We start from the raw sequence: 13211 nt of genomic DNA, 5'->3' as shown, positions 1-13211 counted from the left end.
ACTCCAAGGCAAAAGGGACTGTGGTCCTGTTAAGGGTGATGTACATGAATGTAAAGTTAACATCATGTGTTAATGGCCTATGTCTTTTCTACAATTTATGGTTTATTTGTGTAGTGTGTTCACATGCAGATTGGTTTACTGCATTAAACCACAGAGCTTCAAAGGCTTCACGTAGTATCGTCACGAGACTTCAAAATAAAATAGAAAGATTAAACGAGGACTTACCATTTGAAGTTTGATCTTATTTTATAAGAAGTTGGAGTGAGAGACTACGTGCCCTCCACTCCCAACCCTGAATCTAATAAATTTAATTTGGTAAGTCAAGGGCTATTAATCTTTCTATAGCTTGAATCTGGTTCAAGTGGAGTGTGGTTTCATGCTCTGAAGATTGATGCGTATACGGACAGGTGGGTTCTTCACGCAGTCTCTCACTCCAACTTCTCATAAAATAAAGATCAAACTTCAAACGGTAAGTTCTCGTTTAATCTTTCTATTACCTTGGACAAACATCCTCACTGTCCACAACTTTTGTATCATCCCCAAACTTACTAATCATTCCTCCTACAATTATATACATGTCATCAATATATATAACAAAGTCTAAATCTCCTTATGTGGCGCAGCATCAAAGTTGCTGGCTAACACTTCTGTGAAGTGACTATGGATATTTAACCATATTAAAGGTGCTCTAAAAGAGACAGGGAATGCTACCTCCTATCAGGTAGGGGTTCTCGATGTAGCGCTGCACAACATAACTTTCCACTGTAGCTTCATCTTTGGAGTCATCTGCACGAGTCCCATCCTAGAAGATAAAAGGATCCACGAGAAAAGTTATACCTGTGCTTTGGAGAAACAGCTCAATCTTTGAGGTTACTGACCAGGTTGGGGCAGGATATACGCAGGTTTGTCAATTTTGGAGCATGGTCTTTAGCAATGAGGCTTCGTTGTGAGTGTCTTGGGGTAGGTATGTTACAAAACCTACCTGAATCGTGGCTGAGAATCTGCCCTACCCCGTGTGTGCGATTTTGGCGCTGTTTAGAGGGGGCGGGTTTAAAACGCGATTTTTGCTAGGCTGTTGCAATCGAAAATGTTCAGCCTAGTAAATCATTAACGGAAAATCGCTGAAAGACCCCGTCGCAAAAGGTATTATTAGTTTTTATGGCCTTGTATAATAGTTATAGTAGTTTAAAAATCACTCTCTCAACCCGCAACCTCTCACAGCCCCAGGGTTTTATAAAGCAAACAATTAAAGGTATGTACCTTATTTTTACATTAAAAGGGGCTTCTTAAGAACCCTGTATATAAAGTTTTCTATAGCGAGTAGCTCATTTTGGGCTCTTTATATCCCGCAGTATTTTTCTGGGCATTTGAGGGCACAAATCCAGCGCAATGTGAACGTTCTAAACCAGCGCGTTCACAGGAACCCATTAGAAAGCTGATTTAAATCGACTTTAATTTACAGCAATTGAACACTAAATTCCTTCCATTTGGCCTATAAATTGATGTAAATGAGATTTAAAAATCATGTTTTATTGTGAATTATTTGTGAATATTATTTGGACACTTAGGCTATTTAAAAATGTTAATCATTTATTAAGAAATGGATAGATGTTTAGATCTAGTAATTGAAGTTTGAAATTAGCTACAATTGGGTAACTAACTAATTATATGCTTTAATTTCAGGTCATCCAAGTAAGATTATTTTATATTTGTTTCAGAATGCTTCAATCTATGATAACTGAAAATTTCATTCAGTTCTCTTAATTTTTAAGAAGGTTATGGGCTTTTGACTGTCCATGATCACAGCTTTTTTGTTATGTCCATAGAAAATCAATAGGGAACAAGATGCTAATTTCCGAGTATGAAAATGGCCATAACTTTTTTATTACTTGAGATATGAAAGTGAATTAGGTGTCAAATTAAACATTGTTATGCTTTATCTGATGGGATAAATTGCAGACTTGATTTTTTAAATCTCAAAATTTTGTAACATTGCTACTTGGGGAGAGCAACGCCTGCTCCTGGCAAACAAGAAGTGTCATGGGACTTAAGCTCGCACCAATTCGGCCTCTGACTTCCATGGTGATCTTTACTGTTTCATTGAAATGGTGGTTCAAATTGTCATTTATCTTTATACAGTGTGGTGGCCAACTTGCCCCACAAATCTTCAGACATTGCTCTGCCCTCTAGTGTTGGACATTATAACCCTGGGAAAAGGGTTCTGACTGTCTATGCCTCTCATAATTTTATATATTTTTTATCAAGTCTCTACTCATCCTCCATTGTTCCAGACAAAGCAATCCAAGAATATCCAACCTCTTTTCCTGGTGTATAGAAGTTGGGAGGTTATGTTACAGTTGTACAAAACATTGGTGAGCCCACATTTCGAGTCTTGTGTTCAGTTTTGGCCACACTGTTATAGGAAATATGTTGTTAAGCTGGTAGGGTGCAGAGAAAATTAATGAGGATGTTGCCAGGATCAAGGGCCAGAGCTGTAGGAGAGGTTGAGAAGGCTAGGACTTTATTCCTTGGAGTGAAGGAGGATGATCTTATCAAGGTGTATAAGATCATAAAGGAATAGCCAGGGTAAATGCACAGTGTTTTATCCAGAGTGGGAGAAACAAGAACCCGACATATGCTTAAGGTAAGGGGGGAAAGATTTAATAAGAACCTGAGGGTTTTTTTTTTTTTACACAAAATGTGGTGGGTGTATGGAATGAACTGCCGGAGCAGATAGCTGAAACTGGTGCCATCACAATGTTTAAAAAGCATTTGGACAGGTACATGGATAGGATAGGTTTAGAAGCATATGAGCCAAATGCAGGCAGGTAGGACTGGTGTAGATGGGGCATATTGGTCGGCGAGGGCAAGTTGAGCCGAAGGGCTTCTTTCCATGCTATAAATCTCCCTGTAGCTTAAACCCTTTAATCCAGACAGCATTCTGGTAAACGTTTGCACCCTCTCCTAAATCTCTTGCAAGTCCTGCTCTGGTCCCTGAATGTTGGGAAGAATTAAAAGCACAGATGTTGCATCTCATGCAATTAATGGGAAAGTGTAATTAGAAGAGGATCAGTTGGTAGAGATGGAAGAATGGGAAAGAATCTCAAAGAGGATGGTCATTTCTGAATACTGAAAGAGGAGGATATGGTGTGCCTGGGAGTGAAATCTCATTGAAGGTAGCAGAAATTGATAATGATAAACCATTGAATGCAGAGATTGGTGGGATGGAAAGTGAAGACTAGGGCAACTTAGTCCTTGCTTCATGTGGAAGTACAGAGGATAAGAGAAGATGGAATAGATGAAATGCCTTCAAAGGCTCTATTATTTCAGATTTCTAGTCTCTGCAGTTTTTAAAATTTGTTTCTGGTAGTTGCTATACTTTTATTCCATTCTAACTAAAGCAGTTTACCTTATATAAGAATATTAATTGTTACAAACATATTGTCAGAGAAGAACTGTACCTTTCTCCATTCCATGATATCTTTGAGTTTTCGGAAAAGAAAGATGCCTTTTCCCTGTGACCTTGCAACCTAAAAGAAAATTATTTTCAGGTAACAAGCAATAGCAAAGTGTAAAGTTCCTACCACTTGCCTGGAAGAGAGAATGACATGCTGCCAACATTTTCAGTGGTTGCTGTGCTTGAATTCAAAAGGCGTATTGAAATGGACAACTTGTTGGTCTACAGTGGTACTTGGATTAGCCACTTCCTCCTTCACTCGTTGCACTGAAAACCATTCACTCAACTGGAAAATGTCAATTATTGTATGTACATTGGGTGTACATTCAGTTCCCTTTTTGAGGGAACTGGGTAGTGTACCACTCTACTGTAATATTTGTATGTGTGTATGAAAGAACTGCAGGTGCTGGTTTAAACTAAAGATAGGCACAAAATGCTGGAGTAACTTAGCGGGACAGGCAGCATCTCTGGAGAGAAGGAATGGGTGACGTTTCAGATGGAGACCCTTTCTTCAGACCTATTCTTCTTTCCAGAGATGCTGCCTGCCCTGCTGTTACTCCAGCATTTTGTGTCTATATTTGTATATATCAGGTTACATATTGAAAGGTGGATGTGGATATGTCACGGTTGGGAAGTGTGTGTCAATGAATAGGTATTGTGGTTATCCAGTGAGCAGAAAATGGGGCAATGGATCATTATCTGTATTTTCTTACCGGTTTCATGATCCAAGTGATTCCAGGGTTTCTCTTAAATTGTTCCACAAACAGGTGATATTCAACAGGCAGTTCAAATGTCTTTGGAAAGAAATCACATTTAGCTGCCTCCAGCTTCCCCTGCTCACGCTCCAGCTGTTTGCGAAACCGCTTTAGGTTTTTCACCATGAAGTTTTTTCGTGTCAGCTTCCACATAAGAGGGAAAGAGGGAAAATTGAAACTACCTCAGTTTCTGAATATTGGATATACAAACAGAGACCAATTTAAATTGCTCACTGTGCTACTGTTTCCAGTGAATCATTTTAACTGTGGGAGATATAATGGGGAAGGTTCAATCAGAAGCAAGGCAGTCACTGTTATGAGATTAGAACCGGACTTCTGACAGTGTGAAGGATCAATGATAAGCTGCCTGCTTATTTTTCATTTATGTAAACATAAACCTAACTATAAAAATTGCTTATATGATGAAACTTTGACATGCAAGATGTTTCACTGCAACTTACTGCAATTAACACTGTGATTAATTAAAAATATTACTATGAACCATATGAAGAGCTATCAGGGCAAGTGATGAAAAACTTAGTATGCAAGTGACAGGATCTGGCAAAAGGTCTTTGGCCTGAAATGTTAAGTTTGCTTCTCTTCCCATAAACGTGGCCTGAACTGCTGAGTATTTTCAGCATTTTTTCGTTTTTTTATTTTAGATTTCTAACATCTGCATGTTTTTTTAAATTTAAGATCCTTGAAGTGCAGGTTAGCAGGTACTTGGCATTTATCAGCTGTTAGTCCCGTTAATTTATAACAATAATTTCTCTCACTTCCCATCCCTTCTCCTGCCAAACCTGCCATAACAATTTATTTAATTCTTTAAATATAAAGCTTCATTATTTGAATGAATGCCCTGCATCACCAAGGTCTCTGCTGAGCAGTATCTACAAAGTCAACACTTAATAGATACTGCAGGCACTAGTTTAGTCGGACCCACAGATTTACATAACAGTTTTTTTTTAAATCTGATTTCCAGCATGTGTAATGTGAACAGAAAATGCTGAAAAAACTCAGCAAATCAGGCACCATTAGTGGAAAGAGAAACTGAACATTTTGGTACTGACAAAGCGTCACAGACCCACAGCATTGACCGTTTCTCTTTTCACAGATACTCTCTCTCCTGCTGAGGTTTTCTAGAATATTCTGTATTTGCCAAAGATATGTATTTCCAAATATCACAAATTCTGAGTCTGCTGATAATAATGTTAGTCAACCAGTTTTAGCCGCTAACCAAATTAATTGCAAAATGACGTCACTTTCATACTACTGCACCGTTTACAAAATCCAACAGTGAGACAAATTAAATAAATAAATAACCAAAATGAAATCATCTTCTTACTAACCAAAGTCTACATTTTTGTGTGCTCATATTTTGTTATATCGCTGGATAAAACAGTAAAAAATCCAGTGATTTTTTTAATTGGTGGAAAACTGAATTGTGTTGTATTCTGAAGGCCTGGGTGTTCTTGCATGCAAATGACTAAAGTTATCATGCAAATACACAAATCAGTTAGGAGGGCAATGGTATGTTGGGTTTAACAGGGAGAATTTTAAATAAGAAGGTTTTACTAGAATGGAACGCTTTACAGGTCTGGTCCTCCTAACCCATTTTCTCTTGAGTTTAGAAGAATGAGGGGTGATATGACTGACCCATAACATTCCGATAGGAGGGTAAATGCAGGGATGATATTTCCCCTGGCTGGGACACCTATACCCTGGAGTCACAATTTGAAAATAAGAATTGTCATCTAAAGATGAGAAGCATTTGCAGTTCTCTACCTAAGAAAGATTTGGAGGTTCAGTCGCTAAATATAATTGAGACTGAGCTTGATATTCATGAAATCAAAGAACATAGGGTTACTGCAGGAAGACAGTGCTGAAGTGAAAGATCTTATTTGATGGTGAAGCAGGTACAAGGGGTTGACTAGCCTACTTTTGCTTCTGCTTTTTATGTCATGTTATCAAATGTCATACCACATCCGGTTCTTAAAGATATACACAATCATGCATATCATAAAAGCGGATGCATTTGGACATCTCTCTTCTTAAAAATCAGCTCTGCAGAAGATTGGGTTGTTTAGTTCCTGTGTTCAACTCCTTCCCTCCAGCAGCCCCATTGGCTCCTGAAATGTGTTTTTTCTAACTATATCAAAGGTACATAATAATTTCTTATTACCAAAATGTTTTTTTTAATTCAGGAAATCTGAAGTAAGATGTGATATTGATACTTTCCTGTCTCTCACAGGCAAGAGAAAGATCCCCTGTATGGGCCATCCCATCTGCTTTGGTGATCTTTTCCACCGTACCTGTGGGTGGCAGCAGTTCCACTTGCATACCTCATAGTGATTGCGAAAGTGACAGATGCGAACATGCTCATCCATATATGTATAGCCAAAGTTCTCTCGTAGCCAGCTGATATCGCACCAGTAAAAGTCCCATTCACCTTCACTGTCAATAACGAGAACTCAATGACAAACAGGACTTGAACACAACCAGCAGAGAAAAATCACATAAACCTAAGATAGCAACCAAAACCAATTACCAATGTCACTTCACATATCACCATGTGCCTGTTTCTCTAAACAAGCTAATCATAGTTTCAGAATTCAGATAACTTTATCCTGAGCATACCATTTATTTAAATCCTTTCATTCTTAAAACGTCTGCTTGTGGTCTGTTATGAGCTCAGGAACAGTGATTGTCTCCTTGGAACAATGAAGGTTAAGGGAAATTTGAAATTATATTTTAAATGGTGGGGAGGGGGAAGGGGGCATGATTTTTAGTGAAAAATAAATGGTTGATCACAGGAAATGCATACACCACAAGCTAACTTTATTAAGAAGTTTGCACACATGCACATGTGCATACATCTCTAATACCATGGCTGTATGCAGAGCAACATGCAAATTATGGCATGAGTGTGTAAATTTATCAACACTCCTGTAATTTGTAGGGAATAATTAGGCCGGTACCGAGTTAGTCATTTGTTCACTTAAAAGCTTGTCAAACGGTTAGTACAGACATGTTGTAGGAATGAACTGCAGATGCTGGTTTCAACCAAAGATATACAGAAAATACTGGAGTAACTCACCGGGACAGGCAGCGTCTCTGGATAAAAAGAATGGGTGACATTTCGGGTGGAGCATCTCTAAAGCTGTGAAGAAAATGTCACTGAAATTCTGACTAATTTCTGCCATTACAACCATCTCAATGCAGGCAAGGAGTGCATTGCCTGGGGATGCCAAGATGACTGGTTTATGACTTTTATTTATCTGCTCCTTCCAATGCTGCTTAGGATCTCAGCAATATTTTGTAGCTTGTGGTACACTGGTTCAGAAGTGACCTGACTGTTGTTTTCTAAACACAGAGAGACATTTTATCTGAAGAAGGGTTTCTGCCCGAAACGTTGCCTATTTCCTTCGCTCCATAGATGCTGTTGCACCCACTGAGTTTCTCCAGCATTTTTGTGTACCTGAGACATTTTCATGTTTGGTGATCATTTCACTGAACACCTCCGCTCAGTCAGCCTAAGCCTACGCCATCTCCAAGTTGCTATACACTTAACTCCCCCTTCCATTCCCAAATTAATCTTTCTGTCCTGGGCCTCCTCTATTTCAAGGTGAGGCCAACTTCATATTTCACTTTGGCAGCTTACAACCCAGCGGTATGAATATTGATTTCTCTAACTTCAAGTAACCCTTGTTTTCCCTCTCTCTCCATCCCTCCCCCACCCTAGTTCTCCGACTAGTTTTGCTGTCCTTCTGATTAATTTTACTGATTGTATACCTCCTTGTCACCTTCCCCTCAGCTAACAATGATCCATTTTACATTTCCTTGTCATTGTCTGCTTTGATCTGTCATTTTTACGTTACCCCTCCGTATCTCTGCACTCCCTCTCCCCTGATTCTCAGTCTGAAGAAGTGTCTCAACCAAAAATGTCACCCATTCCTTCTCTCCAGAAATGCTGCCTGTCCCGCTGAGTTACTCCAGCATTTTGTGTCTATATTCGATGTAAACCAGCATCTGCAGTTCCTTCCCTCACATTACTTTAATATCATGTGTTTAGGTGTGAGACACTGTACAACATAAGTAGAAAGACCTCTTTTGGGAGCACCTAGCATTAGGATTAAACAGCCCAACGATAGCCCCGATTTCATAATTTTGATAATGGTACTTGACAGCTCAATTACAAACTTTGAATACAATGTCCCACCGGTTTTTTAAAATGTCATAGCAACTCTGATTAAGAAATTATCCCCAGGAAAGGCAAGAATCTCCTAAACATTTTCATCCACAAAATAGTCAATATAGTTAAGATTCATAATTCAGTCCATTGCTGAGGGAAACACTACACTCTCAGTATTGCCTTTTTTCCAATGAGACATTAAACCCAGGTGCCATCTCTGGTGGGCAAAAATGATAACATGCCCACCTGAAGAAAAGCAAGGGAACTCTGTGCAATATTCATCTGGTCATTTTTACCTTGTGTCTCTTTGAACTTGTTGTGAGCAAACTGTTTCCTAATCACAACTGTAACTTAAAGCCTTTTTTTCTACCATCTGAGTCCATGAAAAATACCATGAGAATTAAATGATTTCTTAAACTAAATATACTTATGAGAGTGTGGTTCAGGCTTGGAAAGGAAGGTGCCCAGAACTTGAAGGTTCTGTATTAGTTATAGCGACCAGATTTATGAGAGACATAATCACATTCTCTAACCCAGCAATTTGCTCAAGCACAGACCAATCACTATGTACCATTTAAATTTGTTCGTTCCTTGGTCCGTTTTGTTCTACAAAGGTCTCAGAAGAGAATACAATGGTTGCCACAAACCTGATCCCAATTAATGTTATTCTGTTATTCTCACCCCTTTCCTCTTATCCTGCTCCACATCCACTGACCCATTAATTAGAGGGTACTCACTCCTTAACCTCAACCCATCCAGGTCGCTGCCGCAGAACATCCAAAATAGTATTTGTCAAAACACATTTGAATCGTATGAAGTTGCGTTGGTCCCTAGTAACAAGAACATACCGTAAACTCCTGCAAAAACTAGAATGTAACATAAATTCCCAGTACCCTAAATATCAAACTACTTAAACACCCAAATATACAGGGAGAAAGGGAAGGAAAAGGGCAAAGGATGCTGGAAAGGAGCAAGGTGATAGAGAAGGGTGCTGGGTTGATAGGAGCGAGGAAGATGATAAGGAGAAGGGTGTGAAACTATAATCTCCGGTTGATAGGGGTTCTTTGTCAGGTGTAGAGAAGAACGTAGGAACACAAGGGAAGATTTGGAAATTGTGTATGGACCCTGCTATCAAAGGATGTCATTGAACTGAAAAAAGCCTGGGCCATGCATGACTCGAGGGCTATCCTAGGCTGTCCAGACCCTCTGACTACAAATGTTCAATCTCCGGAGGAATAGCGGATGCCCTATTTCCTCACTGAATTACTCTATAGATTAAAGGCATGTTATCTTTTAGTATTTGAAGCGTTGAATACAAGACTAGAGAAATTATGCTGGAACTATTATACAACATTAGGTCATAGTATGAACAACACATATTTGCAGGAACTGGAAAATGACAACTTTGAGGAAAAATTAAATAAACCAGGAATTTCTTCAGAATGGGAGAGGCTTAAGTGAATTGTATGAAATTATAAGCGACTGAGAATAATAGGAAAGGTTTTATTGTTCTTAGCAAGGATGTGAAAAAAACAGGGGCGATTAATTTAAAGTAATCGATTGAAGGATTAAAGGGTGATAAGGAAAAATAGGCAGTGGTGGTCTGGGACTATAGGAGGGTTGAGGCTCAAATCATCATTATTGTAAATTGCATTAAATATGGGCTTGTCGAGCTATGATTCCGAGACAGAAAATATGATTTAGCTTGGCACACTTTGTCTGACCGGCACAGACCAAATAGGTTGAATGGACCTCTAAAAACAAATTTTCTATGTTGGGGAAGGGGTTTTGGAGAGCGTAGGTCCATTTAATTAATTAAATAGTTTATTTATTACCGAATCAAACAAACCAACCCACCTCTGTTTCACGTTACCAAATGGTCCTTTGTTCACAACACTCTATAAATAAGAAAATACATGTTATTGCACCTTCAGAACCAGTTAAAAGTAAAGGGGAAGGTGCAGGTGAAGGTGCTGGGTGGGACGTAGGGGTGAAGTTTTACAAAGTAGGGGGTTGGTGGCAGGGAGGAAGGGAAGGGAGATGCAAGGGAAAGAAGGGAAGAAGGAATGTAGGGGGACGAAGAAAAGAGGCAAGTTGGTTCCACCACACCTTCACATACTAATCCCCCTCCCATAAAAATGCATAAGATCCCACAATATTGAGGAAATCAGGAAGTACAGGAAGAAAATGGAGAATTTAGTACATGGTGCCGAGACAACGGCATCTCCTTCAATGTCAGCAAGATGAAGGACCTAGACATTGATTTCAGAAATGGGTGATGTATAAGTTCCAGTCAGCATCAATGGTGCTAAAGTGGAGATGGTTGAATTGGCAATTGCTCTACCTAAGACCGCAAGAAATTGCAGAGAACTATGGGTGCAGCCTATGTCATCATACAAACCAGGGGCAATGTCATCATACAAAACAGCCTCTCCAAAATCCATTTCATCTACACTTCATGCTGCATTAGGAAAGCAGCCAATGTAATCAAGAACCACTTACACCCAGGTCATTCCATCTGTTGTACGTGGAAAAAAAGGCAAGGTGCTGGAATAATTCAGTGGGTCAGGCAGCATCGCTGGAGAATGTGAATACGTAACATTTCAGTTCAGGGCCTGTCTTCGGACAATGTTTTAGGTTTTACTTAGTTCAATCCTTCATTAATGCACTAAATTATATTGTTGGTATTTAATGTGAAATTGAGCATCATTAATACTTCAGAGAATTTATTGAACAACTATTAACAGTAGTATTATAAACTCCAGTGGAATACGAATGAACTTGTATGGCTGTATGGTAACTCAAATATCACTGTACCGTAATTGGTGCATGTGACAATAAATGTGAACTTGAACTTTTCAACTGATTCTGAAGGGGATCCCAACCTGAAACATTTCCAATCCATGTTCTCCAGGGATGCCACTTAACCTGTTGAGTTGCTCCAGCACTTTGCGTCTTCGTTTTGTAAAACCAGCATCTGCAGCTCCAAGTAGCTATATCACTGTTACGCCGTGTGGGTATATTTGTCTTGTACTCGTGTATAGTAAACAAAGTTTATCATCCCTGCCATTGCTTGGTACCCCGTGCAAGAGATCAAGGGATGTGGGTAGAGGAAGGGAAGAGGGGGCGGAGGGGTGATACGGAGGGGGAGAAGATGCGTGCAGAGGAAGACGAGAGAAGGAGTGGGGGAGAAGGTCAGAGGGTGAAGGGAAGGATGCAGAGCAATGGGAGGGGGCAGGGTGCGAATGGAAAAAGAAAGAGGTGGAGAGAAATGAGCGCGTTAAGCAGAGGGAGAGTGAACATGGGGAAGTGAATTTGGTCCGGGTCGAGGGATACCGACACACTTGCGAGGAAAGCGCACCTTGCTGCGATTCATGGCGGCCTCCACACTGCACCGTCACCATGGCGACGACGCGCTCTACGCGGCAGGCACATGCGCGGTTGGGTGTGTGTCAAGGAACTGCAGATGCTGCTCTGCACCGAATAGAGACACAAATGCCGGAGTCACTCAGCGGGACAGGCAGCTTCTCTGTCTGAGGAATGGGTGACATTTCTGGTCGACTCCAGACCCTTCTTTAGACTGAGAGTCAGGGGAGAGGGAGACACAGAGATAAGGAAGTGTAAGGTTTGAAAATGAGATATCAAAGGGGATGGGGATCAAGGAAAATATTGAATAGATCATTGTTAGCTATGCTTTGTTGTCATTTTCTCTTTGCTAACAATTATCTTTTCTACATCTTCCTTGAATTCCATCTCCTTCGATGTCATGCTTTCACACCTTACACTTCCTTATCTCTATGTCTCCCTCTCCCCTGACTCAATCTGAAGAAGGGTACCGACCCAAAACATCGCCCAACTCCAGAGATGCTGCCTCTCCCTGTGAGTTACTCTAGCATTTTGTGTCTATCATCAGGCGGGACGGTTATTGGTAGAATCACTGCCAAGAAGCGCTGACTGGCAGTACCATGCAGAATGGGAACTCAGACATCCAATGCCGAAGATAAACAGAGCATGAAAAGGCGCATAAAATAGCAGCCTCCTGCTCTTCAAATCGTTTTCACACCATACCCTATCATAGCATATCTCTAGTCTTCCCCTCCTCTACCTGTCTGAAGAAGGGTTTTGACCCGAAACCTCACCCATTCCTTCTCTCCAGAGATGCTGCCTGTCCCGCTGAGTTACTCCAGCATTTTGTGTCTATCTAGCATAGATCCCATGTGTGAAGCATGATGGCACAAAGTGAAATCCGGGTGTAAACGTGATGGAGAATTGGATAATTTTGTTACATAGATACATGGACAATAGGTGCATTCAGCTCTTCGATACAGCACCACCATTAAATGTGATCATGGCTGATCATCCCCAATCAGTACCCCGTTCCTGCCTTCTCCCCATATCCCCTGACTCCGCTATCTTTAAGAGCCATATCTAGCTCTCTCTTGAAAGTATACAAAGAATTGGCCAGGCAATGAATTCCACAGACTCACAATTCTATGTGTGAAAAAGTGTTTCCTCATCTCCATTCTAAATGGCTTTCCCATTATACTTAAACAGTGGCCCCTGGTTCTGGACTCCCCCAACATATTTTCACTCATGCGTGCCCAAACCCTTAACAATCTTATATGTTTCGATAAGATCCTCTCTAATCCTTCAAAATTCCAGAGTATATAAACCCAGCCGCTCCATTCTCTCAGCATATGACAGTCCCGTCATCCCGGGAATTAATCTTGTAAACCTACGCTATACTCCCTCAATATCAAGAATGTCCTTCCTCAAATTAGGGGAGTAAAACTGCACACAATACACC

At 40.3% G+C, this 13211-nt stretch overlaps 1 protein-coding gene across 1 annotated transcript in view; it reads right to left on the bottom strand.

Annotated features, from left to right (window-relative positions):
* ttll9 (tubulin tyrosine ligase-like family, member 9) overlaps positions 1 to 12864 on the bottom strand; it is a 33028-nt gene extending 20164 nt beyond the window's left edge. Inside the window, 7 exon segments of the mRNA XM_055652362.1 lie at positions 712 to 802; positions 3462 to 3530; positions 4171 to 4356; positions 6555 to 6666; positions 9142 to 9234; positions 10262 to 10302; positions 11766 to 12864. Coding sequence (XP_055508337.1) covers positions 712 to 802; positions 3462 to 3530; positions 4171 to 4356; positions 6555 to 6666; positions 9142 to 9234; positions 10262 to 10302; positions 11766 to 11780 — 607 coding nt within the window. The 5' untranslated portion in view covers positions 11781 to 12864.
* Between the last annotated feature and the right edge of the window lie 347 nt (positions 12865 to 13211).

Source organism: Leucoraja erinacea, chromosome 21 (genome assembly GCF_028641065.1).
Source record: "Leucoraja erinacea ecotype New England chromosome 21, Leri_hhj_1, whole genome shotgun sequence".
Classification (NCBI taxonomy): Eukaryota; Metazoa; Chordata; class Chondrichthyes; order Rajiformes; family Rajidae; genus Leucoraja; species Leucoraja erinaceus.
This window is presented reverse-complemented; position numbering and strand designations above follow the sequence as displayed.